This window comes from Scheffersomyces coipomensis (genome assembly GCF_036884675.1).
Source record: "Scheffersomyces coipomensis strain NRRL Y-17651 chromosome Unknown DFJ63scaffold_1, whole genome shotgun sequence".
NCBI classification, from domain to species: domain Eukaryota; kingdom Fungi; phylum Ascomycota; class Pichiomycetes; order Serinales; family Debaryomycetaceae; genus Scheffersomyces; species Scheffersomyces coipomensis.
In genome coordinates, this window is record NW_027042892.1 from 2,188,609 (window position 1) to 2,208,425 (window position 19,817).

The 19,817-nt window shown below is 30.8% G+C and overlaps 10 protein-coding genes across 10 annotated transcripts; 7 read left to right on the plus strand and 3 right to left on the minus strand. All coding sequences in view use genetic code 12, as the record gives it.

The window, feature by feature from the left end:
* The first annotated feature begins 4,488 nt into the window (after positions 1-4,488).
* DFJ63DRAFT_317040 (uncharacterized protein) lies at positions 4,489-5,113 on the plus strand. The gene has a single exon (XM_064906759.1). The coding sequence runs from the start codon at positions 4,684-4,686 to the stop codon at positions 5,083-5,085; it is 402 nt and encodes a 133-aa protein (XP_064765124.1). The 5' UTR covers positions 4,489-4,683; the 3' UTR covers positions 5,086-5,113.
* Positions 5,114-5,744, minus strand: DFJ63DRAFT_317041 (ribonuclease P/MRP protein subunit). Its single transcript, XM_064906760.1, has one exon. It carries the CDS (start codon positions 5,660-5,662, stop codon positions 5,174-5,176), a length of 489 nt encoding a protein of 162 aa, XP_064765125.1. The 5' UTR covers positions 5,663-5,744; the 3' UTR covers positions 5,114-5,173.
* A 721-nt stretch (positions 5,745-6,465) lies between these two features.
* On the plus strand, positions 6,466-8,607 carry DFJ63DRAFT_317043 (uncharacterized protein). The gene has a single exon (XM_064906761.1). It carries the CDS (start codon positions 6,631-6,633, stop codon positions 8,557-8,559), a length of 1,929 nt encoding a protein of 642 aa, XP_064765126.1. The 5' UTR covers positions 6,466-6,630; the 3' UTR covers positions 8,560-8,607.
* Positions 8,608-9,825, plus strand: DFJ63DRAFT_317044 (uncharacterized protein). Its single transcript, XM_064906762.1, has one exon. It carries the CDS (start codon positions 8,809-8,811, stop codon positions 9,763-9,765), a length of 957 nt encoding a protein of 318 aa, XP_064765127.1. The 5' UTR covers positions 8,608-8,808; the 3' UTR covers positions 9,766-9,825.
* On the plus strand, positions 9,826-13,114 carry DFJ63DRAFT_317045 (ubiquitin-ubiquitin ligase). The gene has a single exon (XM_064906763.1). It carries the CDS (start codon positions 10,127-10,129, stop codon positions 13,076-13,078), a length of 2,952 nt encoding a protein of 983 aa, XP_064765128.1. The 5' UTR covers positions 9,826-10,126; the 3' UTR covers positions 13,079-13,114.
* RLP24 (ATPase-activating ribosome biosynthesis protein) lies at positions 13,107-13,971 on the minus strand. The gene has a single exon (XM_064906764.1). The coding sequence runs from the start codon at positions 13,772-13,774 to the stop codon at positions 13,184-13,186; it is 591 nt and encodes a 196-aa protein (XP_064765129.1). The 5' UTR covers positions 13,775-13,971; the 3' UTR covers positions 13,107-13,183.
* A 139-nt stretch (positions 13,972-14,110) lies between these two features.
* On the plus strand, positions 14,111-14,944 carry PAM18 (Pam18p). Its single transcript, XM_064906765.1, has one exon. It carries the CDS (start codon positions 14,263-14,265, stop codon positions 14,755-14,757), a length of 495 nt encoding a protein of 164 aa, XP_064765130.1. The 5' UTR covers positions 14,111-14,262; the 3' UTR covers positions 14,758-14,944.
* DFJ63DRAFT_317048 (uncharacterized protein) lies at positions 14,945-17,501 on the plus strand. The gene has a single exon (XM_064906766.1). It carries the CDS (start codon positions 15,279-15,281, stop codon positions 17,373-17,375), a length of 2,097 nt encoding a protein of 698 aa, XP_064765131.1. The 5' UTR covers positions 14,945-15,278; the 3' UTR covers positions 17,376-17,501.
* Positions 17,481-18,192, minus strand: DFJ63DRAFT_34562 (phosphatase). The gene has a single exon (XM_064908786.1). It carries the CDS (start codon positions 18,036-18,038, stop codon positions 17,586-17,588), a length of 453 nt encoding a protein of 150 aa, XP_064765132.1. The 5' UTR covers positions 18,039-18,192; the 3' UTR covers positions 17,481-17,585.
* Positions 18,193-18,345: 153 nt separating this feature from the next.
* PCT1 (choline-phosphate cytidylyltransferase) lies at positions 18,346-19,752 on the plus strand (the record flags this gene model as incomplete). Its single annotated transcript, XM_064904663.1, has 1 exon — positions 18,346-19,752. One exon carries the CDS (start codon positions 18,346-18,348, stop codon positions 19,750-19,752), a length of 1,407 nt encoding a protein of 468 aa, XP_064765133.1.
* Positions 19,753-19,817: the final 65 nt, after the last annotated feature.

Consider the following 19,817-nt stretch of genomic DNA (forward strand, 5'->3'; position numbering starts at 1 on the left):
AGAGGGTAATTGAATTTAAGGTGCAACGCGCAACTATATAGACAAGAAATTAAATCAGACCAGAATGAACTGGAGGTGGAGATATAAGATAAGAAAGTATAAGATTAGATAAATATTGCAGCTGATTACTATTCCAGTGTGGGTTATTCAAGAAAAAAAAAGTAAAGGTCAACTACGGAGGAGACAAGACTAAAACGATTACACAACAAATGTTACTATATATATACTTCAATATTCGTGTACATATATATATATATATGACCTGTCCTATAATTTGCAGTAGTTTTAAGAGTGACTTACTATACACACAACCCAATTAAGTATTTATAGAAATAAATAGTTTAAAATACGTTTCAAACCCTAAAACCAATTGGAACGGCTCTGTTTTATGTTATTTTTATGATTATTTTTATTTTTGATGAAATTATTATTTAAAGGATTTAACACTACCACACCAAAGTTAACAAAAATATTACTATCAATCAATATCATCTCTATGTGAATATCAATATAATAATACAAAGTATTTAATTTAAACTAATTAGGATAATTAAAATAAAAAAAAAATCAATAGATTCGAATAAGAATGTTAACTCCAGAATATACGTTGGTTGGTTGAAAATACGACGACATAAACATGTCATTATAATTGCTTATCCACAAGTTATATCTCTATCTATCTATCTTGTCTATGGATTTGGAAGTTAATTCCATGTACCAATGAAGTCTCCTCCCTTCCTTGAGTTTTGTCTTTTTTAGTTCTTACATGAATTCACCGTAGAGTATATCTTATTTTTTTTTATTTTGATTCGATCTTTGAATTTGGGGATTGTGCTTTGCCCTTTGAATAGCCGGAATGATGTACTTTTACGACCAAACAGCGGAAACAGAAAAAAAAAGAAAGACCCACTCCAAAAAAAAAAAAAAAAAAAAAAGAATTCAAAAAATTCAAAAAAAGAAAAAATAGCAACGATCTGAAAACTGAATTGAATATTGGCAACTTGGAATAAAAAAAGTTATGGCCCCATAAAATATAAGAAAAATCAGCATGGTTCAATTCGGGACAATCTTTGTATATAATCTACGTGTCAACTTCGACAATCTGTTGAACCATGTCGTTACATATCAAAGCTCCTCTGCAACTACAACGACAACAACCATATCAGATCATCATCAAATAAACAGTTTTGTTTCTTAAATATTAAACCCATAAAAATATTTATAATGTCGTCGTATTTTCTGATGCCGTATATTTCAAATCACATTTACTTTTATTTTTAGGATGATTATTTTTTGTGCCGTGGTGCATAATGTGCAAGACGACAAATACAAAAAGACAAAAGACAAAAGACAAAAATGAAAAAAAGTTAAACAAAAAGTACGACTTTTATTATTATGCCGTATAAAAAAATATAAAAGTGTCTGCTTTGTAAAGGGTATATTGTTATTATAGTAACTGCTGCGGTTTAGAGGGCGACCAAGTTGTAATTATATAATTATGACGAGTTCCAGGCCCAGCATATAACTCGGAAAGCACATTACGACCACGTAATACCTTATGATATCTTGAGCCGGAGATATTGAACATCTATTAGGCGAGAAAACTTATTGAATATTCATAACAAAGTTGAGGCACAGTAAGAGAAAAATTTTAATTTAATCTAATTTAATTTAAATTGTCGTCTCTTCCACGTATATATTTCAGGTCCCCATTGTTATTCTTCACTTTTACACACTCAAATTGTCTTTGTTTGTCTGGGATTGTCAGCACAAAATGTTAAAAAATAATCCCAAAATAAAAATGGACAAAAAATCCGTACCTTTTTTTTGCGAGCATTACAAAAATAATAGACATGACAAAACAGAAAAAATAATTTTGGACTTTTTTTTTTTATTTTCTGGTTCATTATATTGTTTTTTTACCATAAAGGGCTATTCAATTCAATCATAAAATCTGTGTAACATTGTTTAATTTATATTACAACAATAGATTATGATCCATTGATGGATTCTTATATAAAAATTGAATGAGTGAGTCAATGTAATTTCATTTCATGTTTGATTTGTTTAATTGAATAAGATACAATAGAGACAGTGAGATGATTTGTTTTGTTTTACAGGATTTCATCTCATCTTATTTTCCAATATATCTAATAATGAATCTCTTCATCATAACCTTCTTTAATACTTAAGAAAAGCGGGTACAAAGAAGGTCAACAACAATACATGAAATGAACGGTAGTCAACATTCCTAACCCGAAATTTGTTAGCTTTAACTCTGTTAAGACTAAAATTAATGTTCTATTATTTTGATGTTTTAAATACACAATTTTTTTTTTTGTTTTTGTATATGATCATCGTAAATATATCATATGACGAAACGGTAAATTTCGTTCGTTCGTTCAATTAAGCTTAACTAATTAAGTAGCAATAGTAAATTAGCAACTTTAACTTTATATGCATTAATATGTTCTATCCTTCTCCACCATATCTATACACTTAAAAGGTAAAGTCGTATAATATCTAAAAGCTAAAAGTTGCCATTACATCATCATTCAATCATCAAATCTCTGTTTTTTTACCCATTAAAAAATTCTAAAAATGTACGATCAATGATGATGCCATTACGCGTTAAAGGGGTCGTGTGTTTCATACCAGATATTTCATCTAAAAATTTTATTTTTAATTTTTTTACTTTTTATTTATTTTTATGGTCGATCTTTCTTTTTTGTCTGATTTTATTTTTTTATTTAAATTTTATTTTTGTCGTGCATAAATTTTTATGTTTGATTCTCTCTTAAATCTGTTCGTCGTATATAACCTTCTATCCTTTTTACACGGTTTGAATGCCGAAAATCTATATATAAGTTTATCTATTTTTACCCCTAATAAGTAATATATGTTTTTAGTAAGACTACTAAATATATATATCCATACTCCTATTCGGGGATTCAATATTTTATAGATATTGTAAACTTTTAATTTACTTTATACGCTTATATAATATTAATCCTTATATCTGATCCTTAATTATTTATTTATTATATCGTCTTAAGTAAGAATTGTCGTTTTTTTATAAGCTTCAGCCTCACTGATAAATTAACACATATTAGATAAGCTCCTTATTTAAATCATATCTGACTCTGGATCAACTTACCACTTGTAATACGATTATCTAGGCTTATTCTCCCATTAGTAATGATGTATACTAAGTCTTCCTCTTTTTTTATTTTTGTCATTGGGGGGTTTTTTTCTTTTCTTAAATCGAATTTTTTTTTTTGGTATTTATTTTTTAATTTTTGGCTCGTAACTTCCCGTTTAACTAACTTGTATTTTTCTTGTCTTATTTATACATATTCTCCCGAGAAACAGTCAGACACTGTTTTGATCACCATCTTCGTCGTCGTATGTTGTTTATGCGATCAATTTAGTTCATCTCGGAGTCCTACTTACATTAGATTAGCATCATTACTCATTAGCATGACCATCTCGAATGGGTAGTAATTTATTTCATCATATATTGATGACTATAATTGAATTATATTTTATATCTTGAATACGATTAATAGGCCAACACACACAGACATACGTGTTTTTTTATTTATATACATAACAGTTTTCGTCGTATGTGTTTACTTATTTTTGTAGAGAAAGAACACGAAGATATAACAACAATAATAACAACAAATACATTACTGTAGCAATTATAAGGAAAAAGGAAAATACGGGATCACGATCCATTAATGAATTAAGCTTTTTTTTATTAAATAAAACCTTTTTCCTTCTCATATTATGGTACTAAAAGTCTTGAATCAACGACCCGACACCCTTAATAAAATAAAAGTTAGGTTATTATTAGTTTTAAGTTCTAGAAAATCCATTGCAACATCAAGACAAAAAAAAGAACAACCTCTAGAAAAAATTAAAATTAAAATAAAAAAAAAAAAATAATTTAATTAATTAATTTAATTAATTTAATTAATTTTTTTTAATAATGAGATGCTCTCGCTTTGGAAAGCGGAATAATGTCGTCGTATTTTTAAATAAAATTTGTCTTCTCAAATTGTTTTTTTGTCTTGTCTTATTTTGTCTGGTATCTGTCTTATTTTTAACAAAAATTGTCAACTGATTCAGTGTCTGTTTGCTACTAATTAATTCTTATTCATTTAGCTTGCTCTTCCTCCAAAGTTTTAAGAAACAAATTTCTTATCAAATGATTTACTAATGATATGAATGATACGATCGTACTTTGCAATATACCCACTCTGGCGATCAGAAAAGTCCCCTAGTTAGATAGAAATCCCAAATTAAAAAAATAATCTTTATACAGGCGGGCGGTTCTATACGTTTTGGATTTTTATAATTACTCACGTCGTACAATATTTTTCGAAATGGAAACATTAACCGGAAAGAACACATTCCGTAAAATTATATAAATCCCATTCGGATCTTTTATTTATAACACAATACACCATACTATATTTGCCATAATAATATGTAATTTGCCCTAGAATTTACGATGACTGATATTTTTACAAACACGTGAGAAATATAACATGACTAGTCGCGTGACTATTTTTCGTTATTTTTATTTTTATTTTCTTCTGGAGTTTAAATTTTTTTTAGCATCATCTGAACCCTAATAAGCAAATCAAGCATATGATTAATTAAGTAAGCTTTACCATGACAAATACAGAGAACACAACTAAAGGAAAGATAAAACAGAGGAAACCTCAAACTGAAGAAGAATTCCAAGCTCAAAAGGCCAATTTTGAAAGTATTGGACCCGTTATAAATACTCAAGATTGGTTCTTAAATGATGAAACTTTACATAATCTACAGAAAGATCAAAAGATTGATAGGAAATTTATATTGAATAGTGTTGAATTACTTTATTTTAGAAAGGAGTTTGAAAAATGTTTGAATTTCATTGAAACGTATGCTGAATCAATGTATGGGATCAATACTAATGATGAAGGAGATAAAACTACTATCAAAAAGATTGATAAAGATTATCAACTGATTGTTTATATCAAATCGAAATGTACTGAAAAGTTACATCAAAGTCAACAAGAATCCTTATGATCTCTCTTATGCAATCCAACTGTATATTATGTCTATAATCTTCTCTATATGTATATAGAATATAATGAATTTACGATATCTTTTAATTTTAACGCTTCAACCAAATTCTTAATTCAATATTACTCACCATACGCTTCTTATATATACTATCATTAAACTCATCTCCTTCTTCTTCTTCATCTTGTTCTTCATTTTGTTCTTTAAACTCATCCAATACTTGGACACTTCCCGTTATGATATCTACTTGGTAATGTAATTCTTTATCGAAATGTAATCCCAAACTAAGAGTCTTTTCAATCGTTTTCCCCATTCCCTTCACTACTATATAATTTATGTTCTTATATTCACCATTCTGATATTTCGTTTTAGCTCTAGTTCGAGAATTGGATGATATTAATGATTTATCAAATTTATCTAATAATTTTTGAATCTTTTTAACGGCTGATATAAATGGGGTAGAACTCTTTACTAAAAATGTAGTTTCTCTCTCTATAACGGGTTGGATCCGTATATTTGATGTATGCTTGATATGTCTGCCCGGTATTCTCCCTTTCTTGGTTATTTTATGGTCTGTCATAATGTGATTATGGTCTCTTAAGTATATAATGTTAAAGGTTTGAAAATTCTCAAATTGATTTTTTTTTTTTATTTTTATTTTTAGTTTTAAACTGCACCAAAAATAGAAAGCGTGAATCAACCTTCATTTTAATTAACCATATATTATCAACTTTAACCACAATTTAGCATTGACATAAGGATTTGTCTGACGACATCACAGCTAGCCAATCACTCAATCTTTCCTATATTCAGACCTATTTCCTCATATCACAATTTAAATCAGTTCAATCATCACATATAAAACGCGTCGCGAAGGATGTTTTATTCATCATCATCATCACAAGATTCGATATCAACCAATTCAAACAGAAAACGATCTATGGAAGATGAAGAGGAATCAGACTACAACTCATCATATAGTGAAATAGATCCTAATTCATCCTCATCATCGTCTCAAGATTTTAAAAAACTTCAACGATATCAGATTCATTCAGAATTACATTATCATAGTATTAATGTGCTAGTTGAATCTCTGAAACAATTATATCACCATCCACAAGAACGACCTCAAGACCAACCATCGAGTGAAGAAGTGGAAGGACAGGATATTGAGAGCGAGTCACAGTATTATCAAAAACCATTCTGGCCACAAGTTAATAAGGTCAAGCCGTAGGTCATACGAATCATTTACAGAAATGAATCAACGTTCACTATTCTTGAAAGTAGAATGCTGGTCATGGCTACAATCATCAGTTATTTAGATTTACTTCGATACCCTACTTGTATATATATGTATTATAATATAGAACAATTGTGTGAAATAGAATTAGATATTGAATGTCATAAAGTTAAGTATCGCGACCATGAAAAAAAGCGGCGTAGAATCTGAAAATAAATTTCAAAAGAACCCTCTGGAGAAGTTTATACTGCAAAACCATTGAACTATTCAATTAGTATCAAGAAGACATTACTACATCCATATAAACCATGCTATCTATCATACTACGATCGAGATCATTACATCATATCCATCGTTTCAATGTCAAAGTGATACCGATTCGACAGACTCGGTTCTTACAAAGTTCAAGACGATCTTTCGTTAATCCTATATTTGATAACTTTATTGAAGACTTGAAAACTGAAGAGAATGACGACAACAAGAAGAAGAATCAAGGAAAGAAAGAGCACCAAGATCAAGGTCAGAGGGAACCATTTAAGAAATTGAAATCATTCTTAATCAAATGTCTAGAAACAATCGGTATAACATTCAGTTCCATATCTATCTTAGGTGTAGCTGGTTTCCTATACCATAAATTCTACAACATTCATGTCCTCGATAAAATGAACGATGCTTTTGAAATGGGAGATCCTGCCGCACAATTGGCGATTCATAAACGTACTCATGAAGATAATGCTGAATTAAATCAATATTGGGTTGAAAGACATCAACAGAGATTATTGGATGATATTATTAATGGGTCTATTATTGGCCGATATTTCTTAATGGTGGGTGAAAAGGGAACAGGTAAGACTTCTTTAATCTTAGAGTCTATGAAAAAAGTAGGAGGATATAATGTAACTATATTTGATGCTCATGCTGATCCTGAAATCTTTAGAATTCGATTAGGTAAAGCTCTTAATTTCACTTATAATGAAGATTATATCGGATCCTTGTTTTCCATCAGAGGTCCAAGAGATACCACTGCCTTATTAGATATCGAAAGAGCTTTTAGTAAGTTAGAAGAATTAGCTATTAAAAGAGTTCAAAAAATTACCAAGCCATTGATAGTGATTATTAACAATGCTCATTTAATCAAAGAAAATGAAGAAGGGATAAAATTATTAGAATTATTACAACAAAAAGCAGAAAGTTTAAGTGGATCAGGATTAGTCACTATTATTTTCAATAGTGATGATTATTGGGTTTATGAAAAATTAAAGAAATTAGGAACAAGATTAGAATTAATTAATGTGCGAGATTTCAAACGTCATGAAACTGTTAATGCATTGAAATATATCAGAAATAAATATTTCCGAAATGATACTAAATATCAAGTCACAGATGAACATTGTCATCAAATTTATGATTTAATAGGGGGAAGACCTCAACATATAACTCAAGTGGCTCGTCATAAAGATATAATCCGAGCTTGTCATGAAATCATTGATCGAGAGAAGACCTGGTTTCTTAATCAATGTGGATTATTGGGTGAAGCAATGGATGATGATGTGATGGAATCAGGAAAATTTTCAACAAGTGCTATGTTATTAATGCAAGAATTTGTTAAAATGGATCGAGAAAGAATGAATACTTTAATCACAGGTGAAAAAGATAAACCAACCAATCATGCTAAATATCGTGATCATCAATTACCGGAATTGCCATTATGGAGAAGTAGACAAATCATGACAAGAGCAGATTACATTCAAATTTATGATAATTTAAATATCTTTACAATTGATTCTGAATCAAGGGTTAGAGCAGATTCTGTTCCTATGATGAGAGCATTTCATGAAATAGCATCCCAACCACATTTTGATGAATTATTACAAGATACTATACAAAGAGTGGCAGATATTGAATCATTAGGTAGAACCAGAGAAATCGTAGCCAAAGATTTAAATTTAGGTAGCTATTATCAAATTTTCAAGAAAGGAGCTGATCAAATTGAAGTCAAGTTAAGTCCAAGTAATAAAGAGAAGAGTGTTCATGGAGATTTTATAGATCAAACCGATATTGAATCCCATGAATTCGAACATGATGATCATGAGGAAGAAGATGATTTATATATGGAAGATATCAATAGAAGAGATACGAGGAAATGGTGGGAGAAAAGAATGAAGGGATTTGATCAAACTTATCTGCTTGATTACAATACCTCCTCTGAGATAGATGAAGATGATATAGATAGATGAACTGTATAATTATGTATTGAATAAAATGTATATTTATTTTGCAACCGTAAGAGTATAAAAAATATCGTTTCCGCAAATTTCTTTTTTTTTTTCGTTGTAGTTTCCAATTTCGGAAAAATAAGCGGAACGGTTTATGACTGACTGATCCTCCAAAATATTTCATCACGTCTCATGAACACCATTTGATTATTTATACAACTGTCATTCATTCATTTTCATTTCATAAGTAGATAACAACTTACAGACATTATGACTATTAAAGCTGCTCCTGTGAGAATTAATAGCAGAGAAAGTGCCGAAGCACTTATTGATAGATACGATAACTTTTTATTTGATTGTGATGGAGTCATATGGTTAGATGAAAAGGCTATACCTGGAGTATTAAGAACCATTGAATATTTGAATGCCAAGGGTAAGAAATACGTATTTGTCACAAATAACTCATCTAAATCTCGTCAAGATTATGTATCTAAATTTGCCAAGATGGGATTTAAGGGAATCACTAAGGATAAAGTTTATCCAACCTGTTACGCTGCTGTGGCTGCTCTTAAAGATAATTATAAAATTGAACCTGGAGCAAAAGTATGGGTTTTAGGAGACTCCGGAATCGAACAAGAGTTGATCGAAGAAGGTTATATCCCATTAGGTGGAACTGATGAAAGATTAAATGTCGCTTTCAATCCTAATGATGAGATTTTAAAGGTGGATCCTGAAGTGAAAGCGGTCATTGTGGGATCCACCAAAGAATTCAATTATACTAGAATCGCCCTGACTCTACAATATTTATTATACAACAACAAGTCAATCCCTTTCATTGGAGCTAACATCGATAGAACTTATCCTGGACCTGAAGGATTAATCTTACCAGCTGGTGGAAGTGTGGTAAATTATATGCATTATACATCAAGTCGTGAATTTTTAAATGTGGGTAAACCAAGCACGGTATTTTTAGATTCAATTCTTTCTCACAATGGATTTGACAGACTGAAGACTTTAATGGTGGGAGATACATTATATACTGATATTAAATTTGGTAATGATGGACTCTTAGGTGATGGTTCAGGATCATTATTGGTATTATCAGGTGGAACCAAATTACCTGATTTAAATCATTTAATACAAAATCCACATTCATTTGAAGATGGTGAAAGTTTGATTCCTCTGTTTTTTATTGAATCTTTGGCAACTTTAACAGAATGGTTATAGATATAGAGAGATAATAGTAGATTAATAGTAAAACTTAATATTATATGATTAAATGGCGTAATTGCTACCAATTTGTAAGACGAGCCGCTAAACAGAAATTTTGATTTTTGGAGTATTGTGAGCGCAGCACAAATGAACTTCAGATCAAATTCAAATTATCAATTACTAATTTACAACAGATTGATTAGACAATCGTATACCCAAGATCATTCTTAAGCAGCTAATATACAGTAGGTAATCTGTACTGATCTATACCATCCCAACTAGACATTGCCAATCATTCATTCGCATCACTCAGCATTTACTACATACCTATATTCATTATAGATTTGATTAGTGATTATCTCCACAAAACACATTTATGCTTAATTTTACAGGTCAAACCAAAAAACGTACAGTTCGTTTAGGAGATCGATCTGTTCCTCTTGGTCCGAAGGGGAATGGAGATTACTTACAACAAGCCAGACTTCAAAGAATTCATCGTGAAGAAACTCGTCAACGTGAAAAATCAGCCGTTTTACTTCAAAGGCAAATTAAAAAATATCTTGATTTAAAAAGTGAAGGACAAGTTTTTGAAACTCAATGGTTGGAGAAATATAATCAATGGGATGATGAAAGGGATTGGAATGTATGGTTATCCCAATTGCCATTTTTAAGTAAATGGATCATACCCAAAGAAAATGAAGATTCCATTAATAAGTTCATAAGTATTGTAGAAGATATAATAAGTCAATCACAATACGTGACAACACCTTCACAACATGGTCTTATACTAAATTCCTTAATAGAGTTACTTTCCCGGATTCATACGTCAAGAGATATGCTTATCGGTTGCATTAATGACTTGCTTATAAAATATCCAAATATAGATAGTCCGAAATACTCCGAATTAGTCACGTTGTTAACTAGCTGTTTAACCAAAGGATCCATATCAGATCACGGATTAGCAAGAGATATAGCTTTGAAAATTGGAAAATCCCAACCTATCAGTGGTATTTTCAGTTTATTATCAAGACCAAATCTCTTTGAAGGTGTTGTTAGTGGTGATGAATCAGAAGATTATTTAACTATATTCAAACAAATCTGGGATCATTCTTCAATTAGTGAATTAACTCGATTGGATAACTCGGCATTCATTTCATTGATTGATAATTACTTAACCCTTCATACATTGTCAGAATTTGATGAATTTGATTTCAAAGTTCTTGGAACTATCTTGGAAAATTTAACAACGATTAGTATAAGGGAATCATCAACCCAAGACTCAAAATCAATTGAACATGTAGTAGCCACATTATACTCCACCTCATTCATCAAGTCTGCTATTTCATTTTTATCAGACGATAAAGAATCATTAAGGACATCTGCCTTACATATTATTTCCCAATTAGTGTCATTCCATCCCCCATCAAAAAGTAAATTATGTATGTTAATAACCATTACTCCCCATGCATTTACAAATTTGTTCTCCGCTATCAAATCTCATGCTATATTCAAAGGATTCCTTTCTTATACATTCCAACATCAAGATTATGTCCGATTCAGTCAAATAAATCAAATTTACGGACCTTTAAAGGAAGTTGATATCAGAGTGTTTTGGGACTTAATCAGTACATTTGAAGAAGTGTACTCATATTGGTTAATCATCTCCAATGATCTTGAAAGTTTTCTGAAGGAAAGATTAAGTCTTGAAGAAGTATCTAATTTTCTTATATTTTTAAAATCATTAAGTCTAACTTTGATATTCCTCGGTAACAAAGGTGTTGATTTAATTAATGATTTCACTCGATTGAAAAACATATCAATCTCATTATTGAATCAATTATACTCTAAAAATTTACGGTTAAAGTTCTTACCGGTTGAATTTTGGAAACTTTATGAAATCAAATATGATATAAATGCTCTTTTACCAGCTGTAGCTGAAGATGAAGAGAAAAGAGTTCGTGATATGGATGCCGTCCAAGAAGAAGAAGATGGATTTGGCGATCTTTGGATGGATATACCTCAACCACCAAGAAGGAAAAGTACTAATTATGAAAAGATTGGAGGTGATGTATCTTACAAACTTGAGATTTTGAAAAAAGTTCCATTTTTCATTGGATTTAATGATAGAGTTAAGATTTTCCAGTTCTTAATTGAATTAGATAAACAACGTAACGTGGTATATAATCCATTTTCATTCGATGATCGTAATAAGTTATCAGGTAATATCAGACGTGAAAATCTTGTTCATGATGCATATAATCAATTCCATACTGCTGGTGCTGGTTTAAAGAATCAATTGAGTGTGGCATTCTTTAATCAATATGGCCCTGAAGCGGGTATTGATGGAGGAGGAATTACTAAAGAATTCTTAACTAGTGTAGTTAAAGAAGCTTTCAGTCCTGAGTTTGAACTTGAATTATTTAAAGAGACTGCGGCTGAGAATCAAATTTATCCTAATGATGATATTTTCAAAAAGATTAATAAACAAATCGATGTTCCTAAACAACAAGAACGTCTTCAATATTTAAGATTCTTAGGAAATATAATGGGGAAATGTTTATATGAGAATATTCTTATGGAAATTTCGTTTGCTCCATTCTTTTTAAATAAATGGTGTAATCAAAATATGAAGAATTCAATTGATGATTTGAATTATCTTGATCATGAATTATTTGTCAACTTGATGAAATTGATTAATATGTCGGATGAAGAATTGAATGACTTAGATCTTAACTTCACTATCAATGAATCAATTGATAAGAAGAATTATTCATTTGATATCTTACCTCCGAATGGAGAGACAACCCAAGTTAATTCCAGTAATAAATTGAATTATATCCATCAAATATCGAATTTCAAATTGAATTTTTCACTTCATATTCAAACTCGTCAATTTTTAGAAGGGTTGTTTCAAATTGTATCTTCAAGTTGGTTAAGTATGTTTGATTGTTTTGAATTACAGATGTTAATCTCGGGAGCTCAGAATGATATTAATATTCAAGATTGGAAAGAGAATGTTGAATATGGGGCTTATTTCGATGATGATTTAACCATCAAGTATTTCTGGGAAGTTGTAGCAGAAATGAAACCTGAAGAACGATTTAAATTAGTTAAATTTGTTACATCAGTTAGTCGAGCTCCGTTATTGGGATTCCAAGCATTAAGTCCTAAATTTGGGATTCGAAATTCTGGTCTGGATAGAGATAGATTTCCAACGGCATCAACTTGTATTAATCTATTGAAGTTACCTGATTATCGAGATAAAGAGTTGATTAGACATAAATTGTTGTATGCTATTAATACTGAAGCAGGATTTGATTTATCATAGAATTTACAACTATATAGGCATAGGTATATCTCAATGTTATTAATATATATTAACTTTTTTTTAAACTATTATACAAAAAATGGGGGTTAAACTAAACGATGATGATTAAGCTCTAGTCTTTCTTTTGTTTTTTAACAATACCTTTTGTTTAACTTGTTCAGCTTCAGATTCAGATTCCATATCTTCATCTTCACTCATCATATCATCAGAAGTAATTTCTTCTTCTTCTTCCATGGCGTTTTCTTTAGCAGCTAATCTTTCAGCCTTTCTTCTTAATTCAACTTCTCTCATTCTTAATAATTCAGGATGTTGTTCAATTAATTTTCTATCATAAGCTAAATCTTTATCTTTATTACCTCTCATTCTATTCTTATAGAAGGCTCTTTCTCTCTTTTGTCTAATTTCTTCTATTCTAGACATGGCTTTAAGGGTAGTAGCCACTAAATCTCTATTATATCTAACAGGAACGTTTCTTCTAGCAGCAAAAGTTAAAGTTGAATCAACTACTAATTCTTTACCAGCAGCTTTTCTAAACGCTTTAGTCCATCTTAATTTTCTTGGATTACGTCTTTGTTTGAATGATTTATGACATTTGGAACGACAGAATCTGAATTCCTTAGCATCGTTTCTAACAAACATTATACCATGTAAAGGATATACTGGAGCAGAACAGAAATGACATTGATAAACTCTCATCTTAGAAATATATGTAAATTAGATTATATGAAGTGAACTGGTGGAATAGGAAATGCAAAGTGGTGAATATGTATATGAGTATGATGGCAGTAGCAGCAGTAGTACAATGTATCTATCTTCTTCTTCTTCTTCGTCTTCTTCTTCAATACAAGTTATCAGTTAAGATCAAGTAAAATAGTATAGAGTATAATCCATCTTCATATTATAAATTTAAATTTCTAAAATTTTTTGTGAGATGAGAAAAAAAAAATCTCTGTCCTGTATATAGTTCCATGATGAAAAAAGAAAAAAAAAATGACAATTTTCAAAACCTCACTGAAAGCTTAAAGTTTGCCATTATCAAATCATCATATCATCATATTTAAGCATCTTGTACATACCTTTTATTTGCCTTATACATCTTGATACTGTGAGTGTGTGAGTATTCAATCAACTAATTAACTAATCAACTCAAATCAAATCATTTTAAACATAGAGTTTTATACAACATGGCTCCTGCTAATATCGAAGTTCCAACTCTACCAATACCGGGTGAAAGAACTCAACCTCAAACTATAGATATGAGTCAACAACAACAACAATACAACTATACTGGTCATTTACAACGTAAGAAGGCTCCAGAAGGGTCAGCCGAATACTACTTTGATCAAGCTAGTCAATGGGTTGGAAATCATCCATGGTTAACTGGGATAGGAGTGTTAGGAGTAGTTTATATTGCTGCTGGTAGAGTTAAATCAAATCAACCTGGTGTTCATGGTAAAGCTTTCATTAAAGGTCCTTTCGGTCAAAAGATGACTGCTAAGGAAGCTTTACAAATATTGAATTTAAAAGAAACTAATTTATCAAAAGCTAAATTAAAAGAACAACATAGAAAATTAATGATGGCTAATCATCCTGATAAAGGTGGATCTGCATTCTTAGCTACCAAAGTGAATGAAGCTAAAGATTTCTTAGATAAAAGAGGTGGTATGAAAGCTAAATAAGTACGTGATTGATTAAGTTATTAGAATATAATAATATTGGAAATATAAAAAATAAAGTGTACAATGGAACTTTAAAAACAAAAGAGAGTGTTATCATTACTTCATGATCTTGATTATTATTCATTACATAGAGATAATTTGTAAATAGCATATATGTATTTGATTAATAAATAACATTATAATGTGTTATTACTCTGTATAGTTAAGAAAGAGGGTCGTGTGGGAATGTTCAAATAATTTGTTCGCAGTAAAAATTGAATTAACAATTTTACCACACTGACAGTCAGATATTGAGGATTAGATAGATTTGACAGGCTGTGTTGGATTTCATTATCAGGTCCTTATATCAATTCTATCATCAATTGATTCATATCTAGGGAGTCAATTGCATCTAACTCAACTCGGGATTCTCCAAAAAGGTAGACCTTAATAGATTCATTCCTCATAGACTTACCCCATCCACTGTTTCCCCCTATTTTCCCGATTATTCCAAACCCATTGATAGATATTATATATCCCCAATGACAACTTATGAAAAGATTGTTAAGGGAGCCACCAAAGTAAAGGTGGCTGCTCCTAAACCTAAGTATATTGAACCGATATTAATGGCTACTTCGACTGATTTGGCCTTGGAAACCGAAAATCTTCATACCATTATGAAAACTTTACAATATAGACTTCAAGATAGTGCATGGTCCGTAGTTTATAAACTGTTAATCGTTATACATATCATGATTAGAGAAGGTGATAAAGATGTCACGTTGAATTATTTAGTGCAAAGATATCCTCAAATGCTTAATTTATCTCAATCAAATATATCAAAAGGTAGTGGATTAAGTAATGATGTTAAATTTATTATTAAATATGCGAAATATTTACAACAACGAGTGAAACAATTCGAATCTACGGGGATTGATTATGTTCGAGATGAAAGATCAAGTAATAACTCAAGTCAACAAGGTGGTAGATTAAGAACTTTATCGATTGACAAGGGTTTATTAAGAGAAACTGAATCAATTCAAAAACAAATTGATGCTTTACTTAAGAATAATTTTATGGAAAATGAAATTAATAATGATATCATATTAACTGCATTCCGATTATTAGTTAATGATTTATTAGCATTATTTCAAGAATTAAATGAAGGGGTTATAAATATTTTAGAACATTATTTTGAAATGTCAAAAGTTGATGCTGAAAGAGCTTTAAAAATTTATAAAAAATTCGTTGATCAAACTAAATATGTCATTGATTATTTAAGAGTAGCCAAACATCTTGAAAATGCAACTAAATTACATGTCCCAACTATTAAACATGCTCCAACTGCTTTAACTTCATCATTGGAAGAATATTTGGATGATCCAAATTATGAAGCTAATAGAAGACAATACTTGGCTGAAAAGCAAGGTAAGGAGAATGGTAATGGAAGTGAAAGTAAACCTGAATCATCACAACTGCAACAACAACAGCAACAACCACAACCAATCGTGACTGGCTTACCTGATCAACAACCTTCTAATCCTGAATTACAACGTAATAATACTTTGATTGTGAGACAATCAACTTATAATCCATGGGGAACTATTGCTGTTCCAGAAGGATTTGCAGCTGTGGTTGCCATGAATGGTTATCAAAATCAACCACAACAACAAGTTCAAGTACAACCTCAACAAGTTCCAGTTCAACAACAACAACCCCAAGTTTTCCAATCTCATACTGGTGGAGTATTTACTACCTTGCCAACCATTGCCCAAGGTCAACCTCTTCCAGTACAACAACCTATTCAGAATGCTTTCACTGGATTTGGCAATGTTCAACAACTTCAACCTCAGCATACTAATACTAATCCATTTTTACAAGCTCAACAACAGCCAGTTCAACAACAACAACAACAGCAACCAATTCAACAACAACAAACTTTCCAAAGTCAAGTCCAACCATATCAACCATTTTCTCCTCCACAACAACAACAACCTCAACAATTTGCTCAAATGCAAAGAACGGGTAGTAATCCATTTGCAAGAGTTACTTCGATGCCAACTGGTCAACAACCATTACAACCACAATCTACTAATCCATTTGCTCAATCAAGATTCGCTAGTTCAAGTCATACCACTGCATTTACATTTAATAACAATGAAAATAATGAAAAACCAAAACCTATACAAGCATCTGCTACTGGAAATAATCCATTTAAGCTTTCTCAAACCACTACTAATCTTTTTAATTCTGCTGATGCATCTGCCAAACAAAGAGCTGCTACTCAACCACAATTAAAACCTCAAGCTACTGCTGGTGGATTAGAACATATTCCAACCATTGCTGTTTTCCCTGAAACTCAAAGAGATCAACAAAAGGAATACTTTTTGAATAATGCCAGAGTTGGTATACAACAACAAATGACAAGTCAATTCCAACCTCAAGTTCAACCTCAATATACGAGTCAACAAGTGTATCAAAGACCGGCACAATCACCTCCAGTTCAAGGACAACCACAACAGCAACAGCAATTTCAACAATTTCAGTCATTTGGTCAAGCATTCCCTCAACAGCAATTCCAACCTCAAGTTCAAGCTCAACCACAAGTCCATCATTATGATGGTCCAAGTTTGATTTAAGGAGGTTTCATTTTTTCTTCTTCGTTTCTATGCATTTTATACATATAAGAGTATATTACTATTATTATTTTTATTTTTCTTATCTTTATCATTTTGTTTACTTCTATATCTATATTAAATATTTCATTGTCATTTCTAAAATAAAAGTAAAAATATTAGATCATTGCCATTAAAAATAAATATTATATATCATATATCAAATTGTCGTGTCTAGTATTCCCCTTGCCATAATTCTTTATTATAACCTTCAGTAACTTCTGAATCTTCACCATATTCTTCTTGCCATTTCGTGAATCCACCTCTTAGAACCCATACATTTAAATTTGAAAAATATTTCTGTCTTTCAGGATCTTTGATATCATTTAAAGAATTTATGAATCGAATAGTAGAACTTGGACCTCTAACTTGGGACAACGCACAATGGAACACCACATCATCAATCTGATTCGTGAATAATTTCTCTTGTAAATCAGGCAAGGCATACATGAAATTCCCAGCAGGATAATGATAACAACCTTTGATATGACCTCCATAAAAGTCCGAATCTCTCACATCTACCACAGCGAATTTCCCATTTCCAGTGGGTGAACCACCTTTAAACCAACTATAGAGTGTTCTTGGTTTCAAGAATGTCAAGTCTGATATCGTATGTATCTTGGTCATGATGATCTATCCACTTCAATTGATTTAAGGCAACTACTAGTTAAAGGCCAGAAGCCATTTTGATATTTAGATTTAAAATAAATCCATGCCTCAGCGGAAGGAACAAATTTAGCGGGAACGAGCCTAATTAAAAAAAAAAAAAAATAACAAATGGGTTGATGCGATTTAGAATTTGAACAGCAAGGTTAAGCAACCATTAGATAACTTCAATTGATATTACATTTGATTCTGGGTGAATCAGTCCCTCTAGATTGTATTATAAAAAGGTGTCAGAGAAAGGTACACCCGTTAGGTTTATAGAAAGATAATGGCTGGTACTCCTAAATCAATCAAAAATAAGAAGAATGATACCAATAGTATAATTGATGGAAAATCATTAACTAGAACTATATCGGTGGAATCAATTGCTCCTAAGATATCTCAATTGTTCAAGAGAAAGAGAAAGAGACCATTGAATGAAGATGATTCTGTAACTTCTACTCCAGCTGATACCCCTCGTGAATCAGACGCTGAGGAGGATGATTCTATTCCGGAAGCTTATCATAGTAATAAACATCATCACCATCATAATAATAATAATAATACTCATATAAAATCCCCAGCTACTAAGAGAAGAAAAGTTAAGACTAAAGAAGAAGAAGAATTTGAAGAAAATGAAAAAAAATTAGATGCTGAATTACCTGAAGAATTAAGAAAATATAGACCAGCAGGGTTTAAATTTAATTTACCTCCCAAGGATAGACCGATTAGAATTTATGCTGATGGTGTATTTGATTTATTTCATTTAGGTCATATGAGACAATTAGAACAAGCCAAAAAATCATTTGAAAATGTGGAATTGGTTTGTGGTGTTCCATCTGATATTGAAACTCATAAAAGAAAAGGTTTAACTGTGTTATCGGATCAACAAAGATGTGATACTTTAAAACATTGTCGTTGGGTTGATGAAGTTATTCCAAATGCTCCATGGTGTGTTACTACTGATTTTTTAAAAGAGCATAATATTGATTATGTTGCTCATGATGATTTACCTTATGCTTCAGGAGATTCTGATGATATTTATAAACCAATAAAAGAAAAAGGAATGTTTTTAACTACTCAAAGAACTGAAGGTATTTCTACATCTGATATAATAACTAAAATCATTCGTGATTATGATAAATATTTAATGAGAAATTTTGCTCGTGGAGCAACAAGAAAAGAATTAAATGTAAGTTGGTTAAAAAAGAATGAATTAGATTTAAAGAAACATATTAGTGATTTTAGAACTTATTGGGAAAAGAATAGAGAAAATTTTAATAATGTATCTCGTGATTTATATTTTGAAATTAGAGAATTTATGAGAGGTAAGAAATTCGATGTTCAATCATTCTTAGAAAGTTCAAATCAAACTAATAGTGATTCAGAAGATAATCAATCAAGAGTAAGTTCTCCATTAACTGATTTTGCTGCTAAATATATGGGAAATGCCAATAAAGATTTAAATGGAAGATCAATCTTTGCTAATGTTAGAGAATGGATTATTCGTGATGATCATGATGATTTTTCCAATGATGATGATGAAGATAATGAGACTATGGTAACTAAGAGTAGTGATAAGAAATTAACCAAAATTGAATCTAAAGCCAGTAATAAATCAACTACTTCCTCTGCTACTACCACACCTAAAAAGGCAAGAAGAAGTTCCACTACTAAGAGAGTCAAAAAGGAATGAACGTTTAATATAAGTAAGTACATTATGTAAGAACAATTTTATCTAACTATACCCATATTTAATTA